Source organism: Bubalus kerabau, chromosome 20 (genome assembly GCF_029407905.1).
Source record: "Bubalus kerabau isolate K-KA32 ecotype Philippines breed swamp buffalo chromosome 20, PCC_UOA_SB_1v2, whole genome shotgun sequence".
Classification (NCBI taxonomy): domain Eukaryota; kingdom Metazoa; phylum Chordata; class Mammalia; order Artiodactyla; family Bovidae; genus Bubalus; species Bubalus kerabau.
Window position 1 is genome coordinate 52,057,251 of NC_073643.1, and position 23,351 is coordinate 52,080,601.

The 23,351-nt window shown below is 39.2% G+C and overlaps 1 protein-coding gene across 6 annotated transcripts in view; it reads right to left on the reverse strand.

Moving 5' to 3' along the window:
* Positions 1-23,351, reverse strand: part of RBM6 (RNA binding motif protein 6) — an 89,363-nt gene that overhangs the window by 63,501 nt on the left and 2,511 nt on the right. For 4 of the 6 annotated variants that reach the window (XM_055558323.1, XM_055558318.1, XM_055558321.1 and 1 more), the window contains exons 2-5: positions 11,117-11,227; positions 5,908-7,186; positions 4,161-4,250; positions 2,532-2,601 (exon numbers count right to left, since the gene is read on the reverse strand). In XM_055558323.1, coding sequence (XP_055414298.1) covers positions 2,532-2,601; positions 4,161-4,250; positions 5,908-7,186; positions 11,117-11,160 — 1,483 coding nt within the window. In that variant the 5' untranslated portion in view covers positions 11,161-11,227. Of the gene's footprint in view, positions 1-2,531; positions 2,602-4,160; positions 4,251-5,907; positions 7,187-11,116; positions 11,228-12,508; positions 12,692-23,351 lie in introns of those variants that run through there. The other 2 variants (XM_055558319.1, XM_055558324.1) reach the window with 2 other exon arrangements.

Consider the following 23,351-nt stretch of genomic DNA (forward strand, 5'->3'; position numbering starts at 1 on the left):
CTGTGACAAAGCAATAAGTCCATATGGTCAAGGATGAGAGAAGGCTCAGGATGGCTAGAGCATGGTTAAGAAAGGTAAAGAGTGTAAGTAATGAGGTCAGACAAAAAGCCAAGGGCAGGCTCATGCAGGACTGTGTTAAGTCAGAACAAGAAGTTGGGAGTTTCTTCCAACTGAGATGGAACGGTGTTAAAGGGTTTTAGGGAGGGGAATAACATGACATGACTGATAATTTTAAAAGCTCATTCTACTTGCCATACAGTGATACAATACGGATAACATGGGACTGGTAATCCAATCCTTTCAATTCTTTCATTTTAAAAAGTATATATACGTGTGTGTGTGTGTGTGTGTTTGTGAGCTTCTATAAATATGGTGTGTGTGTGTGTGCGCACGCACACGTGTATGCGTGCACTTATACAAATACGATGGCTTCTGTGGTAGTTCAGACCAGGTAAAGAATCCGCCTGTAATACAGGAGACATGTTTGATCCCTGAGTCGGGAAGATCCTCTGGAGAAGGGAATGGCTACCCACTCCAGTACTCTTGCCTGGAGAATTCCATGAACAGAGGAGCCTGGCAGGCTACAGTCTATGGGGTCACAGAGTCAACCGCACAGAATGACATGACTGAGCAACTAACACGTTCAACATTTTCATATATGCATATATTCTAAAGGAGATCAGTCCTGGGTGTTCTTTGGAAGGACTGATGCTGAAGCTGAAACTCCAGTACTTTGGCCACCTCATGCGAAAAGTTAACTCGTTGGAAAAGACTCTGATGCTGGGAAGGATTGGGGGCAGGAGGAGAAGGGGACGATAGAGGATGAGATGGCTGGATGGCATCACCGACTTGATGGACATGAGTTTGAGTGAACTCTGGGAGCTGGTGATGGACAGAGAGGCCTGGCGTGCTGCAATTCATGGGGTCGCAAAGAGTTGGACACGACTGAGCGACTGAACTGAACTGATCACTTCATGTATTAAAATGGCCAGAAAAGGCAGAATTTCCTGAAAACTGATTTTTTTTAAACTATTGTCCTGAATGATTTCACATTTGTATCAGTCTATGGTCTGCCAATTATGATTTTAATAGCTGCCAGAGCCAGAAAATTTAAGGACTTCCTCTGTGAACCCTACAGATCAATGTAGGTTTTACTCTGCTAATAAATCTGACAATACATGTAAAAAGTCAATGAGTACTAAAGAAATGAAGGATTAAAATTGCTGTTATTTAAATACCAAACACATCTTTTTCCTAAATACCAATATTTAACGAAAGCACAGTTCATGAAATAAGATCAAAGCTGAGGTTATTGCCTTGTGAGTCAAAAAGCAAATGCAGCCTATAAATTCTATTTTTAATTTCCAAAGTTGATAGTAAATCAAGAAAGTCTCTATGAGACACATACCCCTCATCCCAAAAAGAGTTGTGTTTGAGAACATACCTACTCTTAGTCATACTTCCACAAATTTAGAGTTGGCATATTTCAAACAAAGAAATAATTAGCTTTCTGAGAAATAATGCTCCTGAGTTCACTGTCAAATTACAGGAAAACAATGTCTGTACTTAACACAAACACCAGATTATTTCAAGCACCAAAATTTTTGTGGACAGTTTTATTCTGTAAAACCAATCAGAAGAAGTAATCTAGTTAATGCAAAAATGTTATTCCATGGTGAACTGTTTAAAGGTAAACTATATATTCAAAAATATGGCTTGCTCTTACTTGAAGAGTTCTTTAACATGAATTACTGAGACTTGTGATTCTAAGACTTGTGAAAAGACTAATGCTCTACTTTCTTTAATTTAAAATAGACCACTTTAAAATTACCTTTATTTGTTTCCTATTGGGTAGTCCTAAAAATACTGGTCCAATACCTTGAGTGCTTGGCATTTCACTTTTGACTACTTTTTCTATAATAAGGTTTGAAGAAACTGACCAAATTAGGTACTCTAAGATACTAGGAGGATATTCTGAAAATCTAATCTGTAGAGCAGAGGTCAAAAAGAAAGGTCTTCTGGATCTATTCATGGATTTCAACAAAATAGCTGGTGCAGGACTCTGTCCTCAGAAAAAGACTAAAATCTCAAGAAACTACTCACTTGTACAATTTCTCTGGCAAGTTGAAACTTCCATGCTGAAGCAACGAAACGTAAAGTTTTACGTATAGTAAGGTAATTAAAATCTTACCCAGCTCAAACAGAAACATTCCACCACCATGAAGAACATCAGCAGCAAGTTTAATGATTTAATTGCATAAAATATATTTGGGGACAAATTCTACAACACTCACTTTGTATCTCATAGGCACTCAGAAGTACTGGAACATACATCCTCATCACCCATGAGTGGACAAATATCCACAAAGAACTACAGCTAAGGGTATAGCTGGCTGTTGTTTGAAGGCATCAACAGGAGGCTTCTGGAAATCTTAATTGTGGTTTCTTAAAAAAAATTTTGAGGAACACAAGATGCAGAGATCTGACAGACTCTTCCTAACCCAAGGCTGCATGCAAGTCATGAAACTCACCTGTGTTATACTCCTTTAACTGCAAGTCCTTCACAGGCATGCCATCAGGAGTCCAAAAGGCGTTAAGAATCTGTAAGAATATGGTATGCACACTAATGACATACATCATAATCAAATACTAAACATTATATTTCCCTAGTGGTTTTTATTCTACCAACTTTAAAGCAATGATTACTTTACAAAGGACAAATTAAGCCAAGTACACTCCAGGCATTCCAAAACTATTCAATGAGTAGAACATAACTACTCAAAAATTCTCAAGTACAAAAAAAAAAGGCAGAGGAGCATAACCTCAAGAGCTCAAGCTCTGAAATGAGACTGCCAATATTCCAAGTCTCTCCTCCTCATGTGCTGTGCAACCTTTCAGCACCCAGAGTCTCATTTTCTAAACCTAAGATCATGCAATGAGCTCATTCCTATTCAGGGCCATGGTCCCTAAACTCCCTCAGCCTGGTCAGCTCTTTTCCCCATTTTCAAATGGGCTGTTCTCTTACTTGCATTCAGGCCTGGGCTCAAATGTCACTTCCTCAGTGATGCCTTCCCTACCTACCCAATCTAACACCGCCTGCACCCGAGTGATGCTCTAAACCTTTACTTTAGTTTTCCTCAGAGCATTCATCACTGCTTGAATTTTTTTTTCCTGCTTATTCTTCTTACTATCCATGGAAGCAGTGACTTTATAATGTTCACTACTGTATCACTCAGTGCCTAGAACACTGCCTGGCATACAAAGGTGCGTCATTTTTGAATGAATGAATAAAGAGTACCTGTTTCATAGGATGTTGTGATAAATAAATGAACTAATGCTTTTAAGTATCACACAATGCCTAACACAGAGTAAAGTTCTGTTTGCTCTAGTAATTGTATATTCTGACCAAATTCTTCCTTAAGGTCATCCATAATTTAGTTACCAAGTTCTTTAACATTGAGGAGTTAGAAAGTTCCCAGTTTTTACTACTATAAACAGCATCTTTATGTAAGCACTCCAACCCTCCTCCCTCCCACTTGGATTATCCCCTCAAGGATGATTATCAGGTCTGAGGACAGCAATCACTTGTCATATATATATAAACAAACCTCACCTCAGTGAGTACTTAGTAACTGGTGAAATATGAATGATCTCTATCAGATCAGATCAGATCAGTCGCTCAGTCGTGTCCGACTCTTTGCAACCCCATGAATCGCAGCACGCCAGGCCTCCCTGTCCATCACCAACTCCCGGAGTTCACTCAGACTCATGTCCATCAAGTCAGTGATGCCATCCAGCCATCTCATCCTCTGTCGTCCCTTTCTCCTCTTGCCCCCAATCCCTCCCAGCATCAGAGTCTTTTCCAATGAGTCAACTCTTCGCATGAGGTGGCCAAAGTATTGGAGTTTCAGCTTTAGCATCATTCCTTCCAAAGAAATCCCAGGGTCTCTATGGATTACACTAAAGCTACATTCCTGGTTTAGCTACTGCTCTATAGGCGGGGGAAGGCTGGGTGAATGATAACCAAGATTTCCCTGAGGATTTCTTTGCACCTTCCTGTGAATCTACAATTTCTCAAAATAAAAAGTCTTTAAAATTTTTTAATTGACCGAAAAAAAAAAGAAAGGAAAAGGAAAGAGAAAAAAGAACAAGAGCCTTACCTCTTCCTTTGTGGCATTTTCAGGCACCCCATTTAATCGAATAAGCTTGCTTGGTTTCTCCTCATTTGGGCCAGTCCTATAATCTTGATCCTTTAATCCAAAGCAAAAAAACTTATTTCAGAAAAAAATACATGTTAATGTGCAAAATGAAACAACATGAAATACAGGTACTCAGGATAAAAAAAATCAAAATGACTTGCATCATATTAAGATATAAAAAGTTATAATTGTCTCTTTTTCTGAATTCCAAAATTTGATTTTTAAAAAAAAATGGGATCTTACTTCCCCAACCAAGAACTGAACCCGGTCCCTGGCAGTTAAAAAGCAGAGTCTTAAGCACTAAACCACCAGGGAATTCCCCTCAAATTTTATTTCAAATCATTACAATGTAAGTGTTCTAAGATCCATGCTCATTGCAGGAATTTTGAAATAGTAAAGCAGAAAACGAAGAGAAACAACATTGAAAGGGACTTTTACAAACAGGAAAAAAAAAATCAACTAGATTTTCAAAACTAGAATTTTCTTTTCCTGAATGAGAAAACAGCACATAAATAAAACCAGATGTCATTTATCAAAGCTGTTACTGATAAACAATCTCCAGAACAAAATCAAAGGGTGTCATCTGATGATATAACTTAATAGTACAAAATCAGAGAAATCTGCATTTTCCATATGTACAAAAGTCTCAGCTCTGATTCTTCTTCATTTCAAGTTATAAAAAGGGTTTAACCTTTGGGAAAAAAGTCTCCTACAACTACTTGACCACACCTACTGTCCGAGCATAATTACAAATAGTGTCCTCTTTTACTCTTGAAAGTGTCCTGACTTGAATAATGAATTATATGGCCATCCAGTTCTAACAATCTCAAAATCCATTTTTTAACCAAATATCTAACCAGCTTGTCTTAGAATTACTGTCCAAAATAACAGAAACTGCAATAGAGATGGGTAACACCTATTTTTAAAAGTAGTGTTTTCAATGTCCAACTGCAAACATGATTCTAAGATTATATGTACATTAGATTATATATTAGACATACAGAAAATCAACATTTAAGTCAATTAAGTTAGCTTCAATATTTGCAACATTAACATTGCCTCCTCCTAAGTATTTTCTCTTATCCTAGATATTCTCTAAATGATTTTAAGTAAGAAAATGAACCCCAAACAGCCACAAGGCCTGACTATGTAAGAGACGAGAGAACCAACTCCCAAAGACAAATACTTTCAAACTAAATTATCCCAAGGCATTTAAATCAGTACCATCAAGCGAGATAATGAAGAGATACACATCAAAAATATGATCTGAACTGAGGGCCCTTTCTCTAGAGATATACACTCCACTCGTGACTACAAATCTTGCTTTTTAATGGCTGTATAAAGTAAGACCCAGGACTAATGGACTCTATACTTCATCCTTCAGAAAAGTCTTAAGAAGAAGCAAAACTCAACAAAGCAATCCAGGGCTTCCCTAGTGGCTCAGTAGTAAAGAATCCACCTGCCAATGCAGGAGACATGAGTTCAATCCACGATCTGGGAAGATCCCACATGCCACAGAGCAACTAAGCCCATTCATACAACTGCTGAGTCTGTGCTCTAGAGCCAGACAGCCTTAACTAAAGAGTAGCCCCCCGCTCTCCTCAATTAGAGAAAAGTCCGCACAGCAACAAAGACCCAGCACAACCAATAAATAAGTAAATAAATAAAATCTTAAAAGACAAAACAGTAGTCCACTCTATTAACATACCTGAAGGTCCCGTTGGGCATCTTGGGAAGTTTTGCCCTCAGGAAAAGACTTGCTCTGGCCATAGCCAAATATTTGGCTTCCGGGCACTCTGTGATCCACATCACAGTACTCCATGCTTCTGTAATCAGTGTCCTGACGGCCAAGAAAGTCCAGACCACCTTCTTCTTTAAACATACCAGCATCCGAGCTCTGTTGTTCACCTCCAGAATGCTGTGACTTGTCCTGGTCTTGAAGAGGACTTTGGCTGTTCTGAAAGTCTGGTGGAGATGCATGGTCAAAGGCTACACCTTGTTTTTCTCCTTCTCCTGTTTCTGAATGCTCAAATTCTCCCTTCTGAATGCCAAAAGCAGGTCTTTCCGTTGTATGGTCATGTGCAGATTCTTCTCTCTTGTTCACATTCATACCAGAATGTTCTCTGTTTTGTGTGGAGGGCTGAACGTAATCCAAAATATCTGGATCCGCAGAGGGCATCTCCCTATCTTTAAATTCCATACAAGGTCCTCCCTCTCTGCCCCTAAAATCCTGATCAGTCCTGGATCGGTGTCTACCTCTGAAATCTGCATGTGGTGTATTCCTGTCCCTAAAGTCTAGATCACTAGTACCTGAACCTCGGCCTCTAAAGTCCACCTGGGTTCCGTCTTTGTCCCTGAAGTCCAAATCAGACACATCTCTATTCCTAAAATCAGAACGGGACTGATCTCTGGCCCTGAAATCCAAATCTGATAAATCCCTTCCCCTAAAATCTGCACGGGCTCCATCCCGCCCTCTAAAATCTAAGTCATAAGTGCCCCGGCCCCTGAAGTCAGGAGGAGGAACATCCCTACCTCTAAAGTCACCAGTATGAGCCTCCCTCTCTCTGTAGTTCATGTGAGATGTCTCCCTGCCTCTGTAGTCCAGAGAAGTACCGTCTCCACCCCGATAGTCCATAGGTGGCCCTTCTCTATCCCGAAGGTCCCCAGAATGGATGTCCCTTCCTCTGAAGTCCAACTGTGATGAATCTCTGCTCTGGAAATCAGAAGATGAAAAATCTCCCCCCCTGAAATCATGTCCATGGCCCTCCCCTCCTCGATAGTCACCATGCTGTCCGTCTCTAGCTCCATAGCTGAAAGAATGCTCCTCTACATTTGCAAAGGGAGGCCCCGAATGCCCCTGGAAATCAAAGGGAAGTGAATCTCTGCCAGGAAAGTTGCCAGAGTGTCTCTCTTGAGCATGACTCTTAAGGGGAGGAGGAGGATAATCCCTGTTCCACCCGGGAGCAAACCTTTCTTCTTGGCTCCCACTGTAGAAACAAAGACAGTGTTATTCATATTGTCCAGAGAGTTTGAAATCTACACACCAGCATATTCTTCTCTAATCACAGCACATTCTTCTGTAAACATTTTTTTTTTTTGGCAGAGTTCTGTAACAAGGTCCTAGATCTGCAGAAAACAGCAATGTTTTGCTATTTTAAGACGAAGTGGCGGAGTAAACTTTTAAGTTCCCATTTCAGAACACGAGGAAAGTCAACACAAGGTTTTCAACATGACTGCTGCAGAAAAAGCTTTCACCCAGTCCTGCAACAGGGAAAATCCGCAACACCAGATAAGCTAGCAATGGTGACACTCTACAAAAATTTCCATTTCCTACAGCCAGGGAACTTAGAATTCCAAGATCAACACGATGATTCCTATACATCAGAAAAATCAATGCGCTGTAAATTTTATACAGTAGGTTTCAGGATGTGTCTTTCTCATTGGTGGTGCAAACAAGAGTAACATTCCAAAATATCTGATTGACAGCTACAGAGTGGACACCACCCAATCAGAACAGATGCAGGCCCAAAATGAAGAAAACACTGGCTGTAAGCCACTAGTTGGAGTACACTAGTGTTCACCAGCTAAGCATCACCCCTGGCTGCATCTAAACCCCAGTTCCACAGTGGCTCCACCTAGAAGTGCTCTCACCTGGGTCCTATTATTAACTACTCAAGGGTATCTCAGAAGGCAGCATGAATCATGCCACACAGCGTGCGTAAGTTGACCAAACCAAGCAACAGCATCCAGAAGCTTAATGCTGAAAGGGACCTAGAGAGAGCATTAGGCTTTCATGCTTTATCCCCAGGTCCCAAATGAAGAAACTGATTTTTTAGATTCTAATGCCTCATCTAATTTTTCATGGTAATACAATATATTTTAAAACATAGTATTAAATTCACATTCTCAGTTTACAGAACTCAAGAGAACTGAGTTCTAAATAAGAACTGGCCCTATCTTTCACACTACCTAGCACCAGACCATTTTATATGTTTTGACTTTGGTAAAAGACAGGGAATTTAAATAGGCAATTAGGTACCTAGGATCTTGAGCTGAAAAAGGGAGAGGAGGGCATAAAAAAGGAAAACATAAAATGATCTGAGTGGTTACCTGCTATTCAGCAGCAAAACAAAAGTATTAAGAGATCAAGTTCCACTCAGTTCTCTCCTCTCAGAAAATATAGGTTCTATTATATGACCCTTCTGAACTCAGACTACACTGCTATAGAAAGACTCAACAGACAACTGCTTCTGGGTCACTCAGTTCAAGAGCAATGCCAAACCCTTTCCTGGAGTAACAGAAATTTAACAATAGTAACCCAAACAGTAGAATGATACATATTTAATAGATTTTCAGAACATAACTTCCATTAGCTTCATTAACACAAAAATATTAACATTATTTATGTGTATGGGGTTCATCATAAGAGAAGCAAGTTTAAATGTGCTTCATAAATAATACAACTTAATGCTAAAATTAAGACACTACCACTAGTTCTAGTGTCACCCATATTTAAAATCATCCAGATCCCAATAGTTAGCTTGTAGAAGCCTTAAGCCTAAGCAGACGTTCATGGGCTGAGTGCTGAGCTATCTAAATCTACATGTTCTCTGACCAAAACACATACAACACTGTCTTTGAATATTACCCTAAGGATTACCTTACCAGATAAAACTGAAATCAAATACATCTACAGTAATCACTACACTAGGGTTCTCAGAACTGTATTTTATGTAGACTATTCAAGAAACAGTTCTACCAGTTATGAAACAGCAGTGGCTATGAAAATCATTTTCAACCAAATTTTTAAGACAAGTTGTTAAAATAAATACAAAATCATTTTTCTGCAAAATATCTTTTTTCACCCAAATTAGTCCCCTCCCAAAAGTTATGCTATATAAACTATGCCTCTCTCTGGTCAAAGACCTTAAAAAATGGCATGTAATGACTATATTTAAACTAAAATTAAGGTGGGGAAATACAATTTTATATAATAGATTCAAAGAAAAAAATGTTCTGAAAAAAATTTTTCAGTGATGCAATAGAGCTGAAGTTATTTCTTTAGCTCTGAAGGCTCAGTGTAAACAGCCTTATGCAGAAAATAATTATCCATAAATATAAGTAAAAGAATAGATTTTTAAACATTAAAGTACAAACGCACTAATCTAGACTAGGGATCTGCAAATTTCTTCCATGAAGAGTCAGACAGTAATTACATTAGGCTTTACAGTTTCTGTCACAACTATTCAACTCTGCCCCTGCAACATGAAAGCAACTATAAACAATTTGTAAACGAATGATCAGGGCTATGTTCCAGTCAAACAAAAACAAGCTGCAGCCTGTTGACCATTGATCCAGACCTTAATTTTTTTAAAGGAAAAACATAACCAGCATCACTACTGCTGCTAAGTCACTTCAGTCATGTCCAACTCTGTGCAACCCCACAGACGGCAGCCCACCAGGCTCCCCCGTCCCTGGGATTCTCCAGGCAAGAACACTGGAGTGGGTTGCCATTTCCTCCTCCAATGCATGAAAGTGAAAAGTCAAAGTGAAGTCGCTCAGTCCGACTCTTAGTAATCCCACGGACTGCAGCCTACCAGGCTCCTCCATCCATGAGATTTTCCAGGCAAGAGTACTGGAGTGGGTTGCCACTGCCTTCTCTGAACCAGCATCACTACCACTGCTTTAAAGATTGCTAAGCAGAAAGTAAAGATCCCTTTATTCACGAAATTAGCTTTACTAAGTGTTACATGGATTTACTTTTAAACTTACTTTTCTAACTAAATTTTCCATGGGAACCCCAAACTTCAGAATAATAAAATAACTGTTGAATTTGCACAGGAAGATCTGCAGACTGCCAGTCCAAAAGAAAACTTACTTGTAACAAAAGTTTCAATTGGAGCATAAATTTTTTTTTTTGGCCATGCTGCAGAGGCTTGTGGGATTTTAGTTCCCCAACCAAAGACTGAACCCAGGCCCCTTGGCAGTGAGAGCATGGAGTTCTAACCATTGGAGTGCCAGGGAATTCCCTGGAGCATAAATATTTTTAATGTATAACTTTAAAAGTAAGATTTCTTTGCCATACACAAACTACAGCCGTAAGTCACATTCCTATAGCATTTCATTAACTGCAAACACAATGCAAAAGTTTTTAAAATATCATCATCAGTGTTTATTACACTGGCTATAAAAAATTAACTCCCTATAAATCTATGATGTAATTCATTTACAACTATGAATGGTACCACCTTCTCCACTTATCAAATTGATAATATAATTCACTTTATTGAATTATAAATTCAATATTTTATATAATTTTATTGTATAGAAAGAATGTAATTCATTCTCCCTACAAATCTATAATATAATTCATTTACAACTATGAATGGTACCACGTTCTCCACTTATCTTTGTATCCAGTAACCCCTAAAATTGTAATGCAGCTTAGGAAACTGCATTAAGTAAATAATTTTTCTTCCTCACAACTATTTCTGGTGGCTGAAATACATGTGTCATAGGAAAGACAGAGCTCTGGATTCTAGACATAAATTACTGAACTTAATGAAACATTCACATTCATTTATAAACACATATACATTTTTACTAGCTTTCCTTATTAGTTGCGTATTACTTTGCTAAAAAAGATAAAAAATATTTTTTAAAAACTGGGGGATTTTTTGTTAATACTTTAAAAATGCTAATACACAAAATACTTGGCATGCTAGGTATTCACTCTGACGATCACTCTAGAAATGACTAGAAAAATTTTAAGTAGTTTCTATTTTTAAAAATCAGAAAAAAAAAATCAAAGCTATTTCTACACAAAGAAAATATCCCTCTTTATAGTAGGCCATAAATGTTATACAGTATCTACACTGTTATAACAGACATTTCGATATTCAAATTTTAAGACTTACCGAAAAGGTCCTGTTCTGTTAGCAGATCGAGAATCCCCCCACATCTCTTTCTATGTCAAGAGGGCCCAAAAAGTAGATCCTTTTGCTACTAAACTCTGGTTATAGCAGTACCTGTACAAAACAAACCACAATAAATGAGTATGTAGGTACATGAAGTAAAGACTAAACCAATTTCCTCCTGTTTGACTTATCAGGGACCACATCAGCAAGAATATTTTTAGAAGTCACTTTTAAACGTTTATATATTACTTTACAGCAACAAAAACACATTTTAAATTTTTAAAAGGGCACCATCAATCTCTCAAAGTACTAAGAATGCTTCATAAAACATTTATTAAATTTTCCAGCACCCATTCTATATGCCTTTTTGGAAACAGCACCTTACCGTGTTTATTTACTACCCTCAGTCCACGTGGCTGATCCTACACTATTCAGCCTGGCCAATCAGTAGTCTATTACCACAGCGATTGCTCTGAAGATGAGCACGTAACCTATGACTAAGAAGTCCTCATAAGACCTGCACTCCAGCTACCGAAAGAGGCAAACTTTTTTTAGGTCACACGGCACAGCCTGTGGCATACCAGTTCCTCATCTGAACCCTGGCCCAGGCAGTGAAGAGCCAAGTCCTGACCACTGGACCACCAGGGAATTCCCAAAAGGAGGCAAACTTTTATAACCTTGGATTTGGCAAAGGTCTCTTACCATGACAACAAAAGAAAAAACAGATAAAGTAGACTTGATCAAAACTGAAAACTTTTCTGCATCAGAGTACCCTATCAAGAGAGTGAAAACACAACCCACGTCAGCAAAAATAGCACACTATGAAATTCCAAAGCCTTCTTCCTCCACAGAAACATTAAAAAATAAGCAGTCTGAACCAACTTTGTCCAGCCTTTAGAAAACAGTCAAAGCTTTACGATGACCAAATGAATGCTCAATGAAGAAAAAGACATCCTTAAAATAATCAGAAAGTTTTGGGTGATCCCTGACCCACCCCTCACCGCAGCATGGCAGTGGTTTTTGTCTTGAAGCAGTGGCATCCCACTTTCCCAGCTCCCTCCCTTAAACCAAAGGGAAAAGTGATTTGTAAATAACTATGTACTTCTGTTCTAGTAATGTTCTGTTCTGTATGGGGGAGAGGCTAAAGGACTGATGTAAGTTACTTGTCTCTGTTTTACCTAACAGAACTCTGGGGGGAAAAGTGGCAGGCACTGCTAATAAAACTAAAAAAGCAGACTAGAGACTCACAGATAAGGGAGAAGTTGCAGTGAAAATACTGTGAGAAGTTAGACATTTCCAAGGCAATACATATGTGAAAAAATTTAGAATGTCACAAGCATTCTCAGGCAAGACACGTGAGTTCACCTGGACTTACAGCCTAGTTTTACTCACCACAGGGCCCCTTCTGCTTACTGCTGTGCTGCATCTACTGGGGGTAGGATCTAGGCAGCGGAGGTGGCAGGCCTTGTCTGCAGGTTCAGATCTTGGTGGTGGTAGTTAATAGGCAAATGAGAGTTTTGACGGTTGAAGTGAAAAGTAACTCCACATGAACAGTGGTTGAACAGGGGTCATTCTCTGAGAGACAACAAGCATCACGTTATGCTATGGACTACAATCCAGTGACGCTCTTCTCATGGATTCCTTTAACTTTCAGCTTTACAAGGACACTCCCCCAGAACATAAAGAAGGACTCAGGTTTCTTGGAAACCAACCAGTGGGTTTGGGAAAGCCTCCCCATTGTAGGTCAGCAGCCTTTAAGGTTAGAACCATGATGTCAGATGACTCTTTTCGAGATTCCTTTGCCTTTGATTCGTGATTAATAAAAAATTCTTGGCAAACACTTTGATTCAAGTCCATCCTGCACAGGTCCAAGAAATCGACCTCTAGCAGCATAATATCAAAACCCGGGGCCATCCCTCTTAAATCATGACCTAAGTTCCAAACGCCAACAAAACAGAACCGGGGGTCCCATTCCATTAGTTTTAGCTGTGGTCTACAGCAGGCCTGTTTCTGCTTTAAGCACTCTAATTTTTCCAAAGTAAATGCTTTGGGGCAAACAGGACACTCAGCTATAGCATCAAGGGGTCACGACAGGCAGAAATTGGTGGGAGCATCTACCCAACTAAGATCCAACTATGAGTTTTTAAACAGCAGCAACTTTAATGTGCCCTTTTGGAGCTAGAATTAGTGGCTGCTGGAAGCACCCTTGCCCCCTATCCCCTACAAATTCTCATTAAAAAAAAAAAAAAATTAAATGTATTCATTTCAGTTACAGGGCCTTGAAAAGACTGCTCCTCAATAGTGATAGTGGTTTTTCAGGCTTCCTCTCCAGACCATGCTTTGCCTACCATCATACCACATTCAAAAGTTAAAATTGAAAGTGGATCTACATAAATGTAGAGGCTAAACTATAATGCTTCTAAAAGAAAACATAGGGAATTCCCTGGCAGTCCAGTGGTTAAGACTTGGCACTTTTACTGAGGTAGCTAGCCCAAGGTCAATCCCTGATTGAAGAACAAAGATGTTAAAAGCCAAATGGCCAAGCAAAAAAAAACAAAAAACAAACAAACAAAAAAAACACTGAGATGGTATCAGCAAAGACTTCTATAAAGGAACCAGAAAGCATTAATCATAAAGAAAATATAAAAGTTAAAATCTGTTCTTCAAAACACACTGAAAAATGAATAAGTAAACTACAGAACAGGGAGTAAATATTTTTAACACATGTCTGACAAATGCTCTCTATTATTAGTCATTAAGAAAACAGATTAAAACCACCGATACACACCCACTAGAACAGCTAAAATTAAAAAGACTTCCAAAATCAAATATACAAGGATTTCCAGCAATCAGAACTCATACACTACTCAAAAGATGGCAAAATGGTACAACCAATTTAGAAACTGGTCTGAGAAATACTACTCATGACCCAGCAATTGAACTTCTAAGTATCTGCTTAAGATATACGAAAACAAAAGACCGGTAGAAAAATGTTCACAACAACTTACTCGTAATAGCTTTAAAAAAAAGAGAAAGAACAACCCAAATATTCTTCATTGGGCGATGACATAAACGCTGTTTGGTGTCCGAAAGGGGATCCTCCCTGGGGTAGTGTATTTCACTTAGATATCAAATGGAAAGGTGACTTTTTGGTAAAATGAGAGAAGCATTAGTAAGAAAGCGGAGTGAAAGTCACTCAGTCGTGTCTGACTCTTTTCGACCCCATGGACTATATAGTCCGTGTTATTCTCCAGGCCAGAATATTGGAGTGGGTAGCCTTTCCCTCCTCCAGGGAATATTCCCAACCCAGGAATCAAAGCAGGGTCTCCTGCATTGCAGGTGGATTCTTTACCAACTGAGCTACCAGAGAATCCCCCATTAAGGGGAGGTGGAAATGAAGAATCAATAAAAACCTATTTTAAAAAAATTATTCTTAAAATTGTGAAATACATTTAAGTTTACCATTTTACAGTTAAGAGGGATTAAGTACATTTATGATGTTTTGCAACTTTTATCCCCATCCATCCAAGCTTTTTGCATCTTGTAAAACCAAAACTCCGTACCCATTAAACAGTAACTCCCCACTCCTCTCTTAACCCAGTCCTTGGCAACCACCATTCCACTTTGTCTATATAGTTTTGACTACTCTAAGTACCTCTTAATTCTAGTGGAATTAAACAGTATTTCTTCTTTCATGACTGGCTTTTCTCACCTGGCATAATGTCTTCAAGGTTCATACATATTATACCATCTATTGGAGTTTCATTTCTTTTTAAGGCTGAATAATAATTCCACTGTGTACACATAGTATATTTTACCTACTCATCCACTGATGGACATTTGGACTCTCCCATCTTTTGGATAATGTTAACAATGAGCATGCACATACAAATATCTGAGATCAGTTCTTCTGGAGATATATACACTCACAAGTAGAACTGGTGGATCATATGGCAATTCTAGTTTCAATTTTTCAAGGAACCACCATACTGTTTTCCACAGCAGCTACATCATTTTACCTTCCCACCAACAGTGCGCAAATGGTTCTGTTATGGACTGAATTGTGCCCCCCACAGCTTCAAGCCCTAACTCCCAATGTGACTGTATTTGGAGACGTGGCCTTTGAGGAGGTAATTACGGCTGACAGAGGCCACAAGGGTGGGGCCCCAATTCAACAGGACTGGTGTCAGTGGAAGAGACACCAAAAAATGCATGCACAGGACAGGGAAAAGCTAATGTGAGGACATGGCCAGGAGAGGGCCATCTGCAAGTCAAGGAGAGAGGCCCCACCAAAACCTAACCCTACTCATGCCCTGATCTTAGACGTTAGTCTCCAAACTGCGGGAAAATATTTTCCATTGTTTAAGCCACCTAGTCTGGTATTTTGTTATGGCAACCCTAGCAGAATGATACAAGTTCCAGTTCATCCACATCCTCACCAACACTTATTACTCTGTTTTTTTGTATTTTAGTAACAGCCATTCTGGAGAAGGAAATGGCAACCCACTCCAGTATTCTTGCCTGGAGAATCCCATGGACGGAGGAGCCTGTCGGGTTACAGTCCACGGGGTCGCAAAAGTCGGACGCGACTGAACTGAACAGCCATTCTAATGGGTGTGAAGTGGTATCTCGCTGTGGTTTTGATTTGCATTTCCCATATCATTAATGATGCTGAGCATCTTTTCATGTACTTATTAGCCATTTTACATCCTCTTTGGGAGAAATGTCTATTCAAGTCCTTTGCCTATTTTTTGATACAGGTTATTCGTTGCTGTTGTTGAGTTTAGGAGTTTTCCACATATTCTAAATATTAATCCCTTACCAGGCATGTGATTTGCAAGTATCTTCTCCCATTTTGTGAGTTGCCTTTTACCTTGTTGACAGTATTCTTTGAACACAGAAGCTTTTAATTTTAATGAAGTCCAATTTGCCTATTTTTCCTTTTGCTAACTGTGCCCTTGGTGTCATATCCTTTAAAAGTTCATTGTCAAATCCAACATATAAAGCTTTCCCCTTCAGTTTTCTTCTAAGAGTTTTAGAGTTATAGCTCTTACATTCAACAGCAACATCATTCTTAAGAACAGCATTTGTTGAAAGCAAAGTTCTGCATATTGATTTGTTTAAAAATATACAAGCCCACAATCTTCCTGGAATGTTTTTGTGTACGAAGATTAAAGACTAGTCTGAAGACTCTACCCTTACCTTGTTCTATCACTATCATTTAACTATTATTTTTTTTAATATTTGGCTGCATCAGGTCTTAGTTGCAGCACAGGCCCAGTTGCTCTGTGGAATGTGGGCTCTTAGTTCCCTGACCAGGAACTGAATCCACATCCCCGGCATTGCAAGGCAGATTCGAAACCACTGCTACTGACACAGTAGCAAAGTCCCTTAACTCCTTTTTTGATCTATATTATCACTCTCAGCCAGTTCAGTCGCTCAGTTGTGTCCGACTCTTTGCAACCCCATGAACTGCAGCATGCCAGGCCTCCCTGTCCATCACCAACTCTCGGAGTTCACTCAGACTCAGTCCATCGAGTCAGTGATGCCATCCAGCCATCTCATCCTCTGTCGTCCCCTTCTCCTCCTGCCCCCAATCCCTCCCAGCATCAGAGTCTTTTCCAATGAGTCAACTCTTCGCATGAGGTGGCCACAGTACTGGAGTTTCAGCTTTAGCATCATTCCTTCCAAAGAACACCCAGGACTGATCTCCTTTAGGATAGACTGGTTGGACCTCCTTGCAGTCCAAGGGACTCTCAAGAGTCTTCTCCAACACCACAGTTCAAAAGCATCAATTCTTCGGCGCTCAGCCTTCTTCACAGTCCAACTCTCACATCCATACATGACTACTGGAAAAACCATAGCCTTGACTAGTCGGACCTTTGCTGGCAAAGTAATGTCTCTGCTTTATAATATGCTATCTGCTTTTGTTCATAAGCATACTCCAGTCTCTCTCATATAAAACACCCCCCCCAATACAAAACCTTTAAACATCAGTTGACTAAATAAATGAATGTCCACCAAATATGCTAACTAGGCTCTATTATGTTCCCTAGCACTGCTCATGATGCTGTCCCTGGGTGCTATGGACTATACTGAATGTGTGTCTCTTCAAAATTCATGTTTAAGTCCTAATCTCTGACTTGATGGTAACTGAAGATAGGGCCTTTAGGAGGTAATTAGGTCATGAGGGTAGAGCCCTTAGGAAAGGGGTTAATGCTCTTCTAAGAAGTAATAAAAGAGAGTGCTCTCTCTCTGTACCATGTGAGGATACAGCAAGAAAGCAGCTGTCTGCAAACCAAAAGGATCTCACCAGGAACCAAACTATCTGGCACCTTAATCTGAAACTGCCCTGCCTCTAGAACTGTGAGAAATAAATTTGTTATTAAGTCACCCAATCTAGGGTATTTTGTTATAGCAGTCCAAGCTAAGACACTGGCCAATCTTGTCCATTCCCAATTTAATCACTATCACTACCATCTCTACGATTATAATTTCCACATCTCCATCACTAGCTTAGACTTTCCTATAAAGTCCAAATGTCTGCCAGAAATGGCCACTTGGCCATCCTACAGGGATCTCAAGCTCATGCATAAATTAGACTTCACTACTGTTGGGAGACATTTAAACACTTCATTAGAGCCACTTTTTCTTATGAAGAGAAATTTTCCAGATTTTAAATATTCTTATATCTTCACCCCTTACATGAGCAAATTACAGTCAGGTTCCTAGTTTAAAAGTGAATTTTGTAAGATAGCAAAGTGAGTTTTATAAGATAGCACAGTGTGGCAGTGAAGGGACAGGAGTGCAGTCTCTGGACCTACTGTGCTGGTGGGGTTCACAGCTCGACTGCTGGGAGGGAAATCATGGCTCGGCCACAAGGTACGTCCTTGAGCAAGTGATTTAACTTAATGCCAAATCCGGAATAAAGATAATGTCTACTTCATAGTTATCAGGATAAAATGACAATGCAAATTCACTAGAGCAGTGGCTGATAAATAAATTGCTCAGTAAATGTTAGTACTATTTTAAGAGTTTATTTCAAAAATCATTGGGGCTTAGCATGTTCCCACTGATGCAGACTCATTTGGCTAAATGACTGATATTAAGGTTTGATTTGCCATAGATTTAAATGCAGACATTTTCCATAAATAAAATCATCAGTTCCAAGATTTTGTCAACTATATATTTAAAGCACACATGCAATATATCATGCCAGAAAATACATCCTTTGCAGCCATCTATGACAGAAGTGTTAAGATGTCAACTTAGAAATGTACAAAGTGGTAAACAATTTTTTCAAAATTTTAGGAGTGAAAAATTTTTAATCCTTTTAGATGGTTCAAGAGAATTTCAAGACCACTGGCCTAAGTGAATGTGTTTTCAAGTCAGACTGCCTGGGTTTGAATTCAAACTCCGGCTTTTGGGAATTCCCAGATGGCCCAAAGGTTAGAACTCAATGCTTCCAATACTGAGACTATAGCTTCAATCCCTGGTCAGGTAACTAAGATTCCACATGCCTCTCAGCACAGTCAAGGGGGGAAAAAAAGGAAGAAAAAATTCCAGCTTTCTATGTACCTTTGGTAAGTTATATTTAAATTCTATATGCCTCAATGCTCTCCTCCTACACAACGAGAATAATAGTGGTACCTACTTCATATGATTACTATAAGGGTAAATGAGATCGTGCATAAGAAGAAGTATATTGATAGCAACATTATTATTATGAATAATAGCCAAACACTGAAAAGAATCCAAATAGATGGATAAACAAATGTGATATACTCGTAAAAGGAAATGCAACATGGAAGAACCTCAAAAAAATTATAAGTGAAAGAAGCCAGATATCCCAATTGTATGAAGTTACATAAAAACATAAAACTACAGAGGCAGAAAGCAGATTAGTGGATGCTAGGACTTGCAGTTAGAGTGGGGAGTGGAGATTAACAACAAACAGAAACTAGGGAATGTTTTGAGGTGTTGGAAACATTCTAAATCTGAATTATGGTGATGACTGCATCAAACTGAACAGCTACAGTCAGTGAATTTTATGATATATAAGTCATGCCTCCAAAAATTTTTTTGAAAAATTTTAAAGCAACAATGTACTAAATATTATTATTACTGCTACTATGCTCAGGTGTTTAAAATCACAGTCACATTAAGCTGGAAAGGACCCTTCTGAGTATGTCTACCTCTACACTCTGAAACAATAATAAAGGCAAGAATAGTTGAGTACTGACTCTGCCACAGTTATGCATTTTACATGGGTTCTCTCATTTAATAATCACAGGTCCTCCATGGGGTAAATTTTGTTACAACCCCCACTTCAGACTCTGAAAATGAGACTTAAATAGTTTGAGAGGCTTGTCCCAAAACAATATAACTAATATGAGGAAAAGCATACTCAAGACCATCTGATTCCAAAGTCCATCCTAAAATTCATATGAAATTTCATAGGTCTCTGAATAGCCCTGAAAAAGAACATAACTGGAGGATACTCACTTCCCAATTTCAAACTTACTATAAATTTACAGTAATCAAAACAGTGTGGTATTGGTGTAAGGACACACAGAACAATGAACTAGAGATCCCAGAAATAAACTCTCACATACATGGTCAAGTTATTTTCAACAAGGGTCCCAAGACCAAAGGCGAAAAGACAGCCTTTTCAACAACTGATCATACGGAACCTGGAAATCCACACGCAAAAGAATGAAGCGCAACCCTTGCCCACCACCATACACAAAAGCTATCCCAAAAAGGGTTTAAAGACCTAAATCTAAAATTTAAAACTCTAAAACTCAGAAGAAAACAAGCTTCAGGCATTGGATTTGGCAGTGATCTCTTGGATACGACATCAAAAGCAGAGTCAACAAAAAAAATACACAAACTGGAATTCATCAAAATTAGAAATGTCTATGTTTCAAAGAACACCATTAAGAGAATAAAAAGGCAACTCATGAATGGGAGAAAATATCTGCAAACCACATATCTGATAAGGGATTAATATCCAGAATATACAGAAAACTAAAACTCAACAACAAAAGACAACCTGATTCAAAAATGAGGAAAGGACTTGAATAGACATTTCTTCAAAGACACACAAATGGCCAATAAACACATAAAAAGACTCAACATCATTAACAATTAGAGAAATGTAAATCAAAATTACAAGATAACCACTTTATACCCATTAAGATGGCTATTAAAACAAAACCAAATGAACCTAACAGAAGTTAGTGAGGGTGTGAAGAGATGTGAACCCTGTGCATTGCTGTCAGGCATGTACAATGTATGCAGCCACTGCATAAAACATACAGCAGTTCCTCAAAAATTTAGGACAGAATTATTACACGATCCAACAATTCCAATTCTTTTGGGTATAAACCCAAAAGAAATGAGAGCAGAGACTCAAGTAAATATGTGCACCCCTCCATGTTCATTGCTGCATTATTCACAACAGCTACAAGGTGGAAGGTGGAAACAACCCAGTACCTATCAACAGATGAGAAGATAATGTAATATATACATACAATGAAATACTATTCAGCCTCAGAAAGGAATGCAATTCCGATAGATATAACATGGATGAATCTTGGAGATATTCTGCTAAGTAAAATAAGCCAGTCATGAAAGGACAAATATTGTACAATTTATGGTTCTATGTATATGGGGTACTTCAGTTCAGTTCAGTCACTCAGTCGTGTCCGACTCTGTGACCCCATGAATCGCAGCACGCTAGGCCTCCCTGTTCACCACCATCTCCTGAGGTTCACTCAAACTCATGTCCATCGAGTCAGTGATGCCATCCAGCCATCTCATCCTCTGTCGTCCCCTTCTCCTCCTGCCCCCAATCTCTCCCAGCATCAGTCTTTTCCAATGAGTCAATTCTTCGCATGAGGTGGCCAAAGTACTGGAGTTTCAGCTTTAGCATCATTCCTTCCAAAGAACATCCAGGACTGATGTTCTTTAGAATGGACTGGTTGGATCTCCTTGCAGTCCAAGGGACTCTCAAGAGTCTTCTCCAACACCAAAGTTCAAAAGCATCGATTCTTCGGCGCTCAGCCTTCTTCACAGTCCAACTCTCACATCTATACATGACTATTGGAAAAACCATAGCCTTGACTAGGTGGACCTTTGTTGGCAAAGTAATGTCTCTGCTTTTGAATATGCTATCTAGGTTGGTCATAACTTTCCTTCCAAGGAGTAAGCGTCTTTTAATTTCATGGCTGCAGTCACCATCTGCAGTGATTTTTGGAGCCCAGAAAAATAAAGTCTGACACTGTTTCCCCATCTATTTCCCATGAAGTGATGGGATCAGATGCCATGATCTTCGTTTTCTGAATGTTGAGCTTTAAGCCAACTTTTTCACTCTCCACTTTCACTTCCATCAAGAGGCTTTTTAGCTCCTCTTCACTTTCTGCCATAAGGGTGGTGTCTTCTGCATATCTGAGGTTATTGATATTTCTCCCGGCAATCTTGATTCCAGCTTGTGCTTCTTCCAGCCCAGCGTTTCTCATGATGTACTCTGCATATAGGTTCAATAAGCAGGGTGACAATATACAGCCTTGATGTACTCCTTTTCCTATTTGGAACCAGTCTGTTGTTCCATGTCCAGTTCTAACTGTTGCTTCCTGACCTGCAAACAGGTTTCTCAAGAGGCAGGTGAGATGGTCTCATATTCCCATCTCTTTCAGAATTTTCCACAGTTTATTGTGATCCACACAGTCAAAGGCTTTGGCATAGTCAATAAAGCAGAAATAGATGCTTTTCTGGAACTCTCTTGCTTTTTCTATGATCCAGCGGATGTTGGCAATTTGATCTCTGGTTCCTCTGCCTTTCCTAAAACCAGCTTCAACATCTGCAAGTTCACAGTTCACGTATTGCTAAAGCCTGGCTTGGAGAATTTTGAGCATTACTTTACTAGCATGTGAGATGAGTGCAATTGTGCGGTAGTTTGAGCATTCTTTGGCACTGCCTTTCTTTGGGATTGGAATGAAAACTGACCTTTTCCAGTCCTGTGGCCACTGCTGAGTTTTCCAAATTTGCTGGCATATTGAGTGCAGCACTTTCACAGCATCATCTTTCAGGATTTGGAATAGCTCAACTGGAATTCCATCACCTCCACTAGCTTTGTTCGTAGTGATGCTTTCTAAGGCCCACTTGACTTCACATTCCAGGATGTCTGGCTCTAGGTCAGTGATCACACCATCGTGATTATCTGGGTCGTGAAGATCTTTTTTGTACAGTTCTTCTGTGTATTCTTGCCATCTCTTCTTAATATCTTCTGCTTCTGTTAGGTCCATACCATTTCTGGTCCTTTATCGAGTCCATCTTCGCATGAAATGTTCCCTTGGTATCTCTAATTTTCTTGAAGAGATCTCTAGTCTTTCTCATTCTGTTGTTTTCCTCTATTTCTTTGCATTGATCGCTGAGAAAGGCTTTCTTATCTCTCCTTGCTATTCTTTGGTACTCTGCATTCAGATGCTTATATCTTTCCTTTTCTCCTTTGCTTTTCGCTTCTTAGGACAGGCAAATTCAGAGAGACGGAAAGTAGGATGGTGGTTGCCAGGGGAAGGGGTGGGGAGAATGAGAAGCTACTGTTTAATGGGCACAGAGGTTCAGTCTGAGAAGACGAAAACATTCTGAAGCTGGATGGTAATGATGGTTGCACAACAATGTGAAGGTACTTAATATCACTGACATGAACATTTTAAAATGGTCAAAATGGCTAAGAAAAAGGGAGGCAGAAGGAAGACATGGAGGGACTACTTCACACCCATTCAGGTGGTTACTGTACAAAAAAACTCAGAAAATAACAAGTGTTGGGATGTGGAGAAATCGGACCCCTTGCATATTACTGGTGGGAACATAAAATGATGCAACTGCTGTGGAATACAGTATGGTGGGTAGTCAAAAAGCTATACACAGAATTATCATATGACCCAATTCTGGGCATACACACAAAGATACTGAAAGCAGGGGCATGAAGAGATATTTGTATACCCATGTTCACAGCAGCATTATTTACAATCACCAACGGTGGAAACCCAACTGTCCAGCAAGTGAACAGGTAAGTAAAATGTAGCCTATACATAGCAACTGAGTATTGTTCAGCCTTAAAAGGGAATGTAGATGTCAATTACATCTCAATTTTTTTTTTAATTAAAAAAAAAAAGGAATGAAGTTTGGATACACACTACAACATGAATGAACCTTAAAAACATTATTT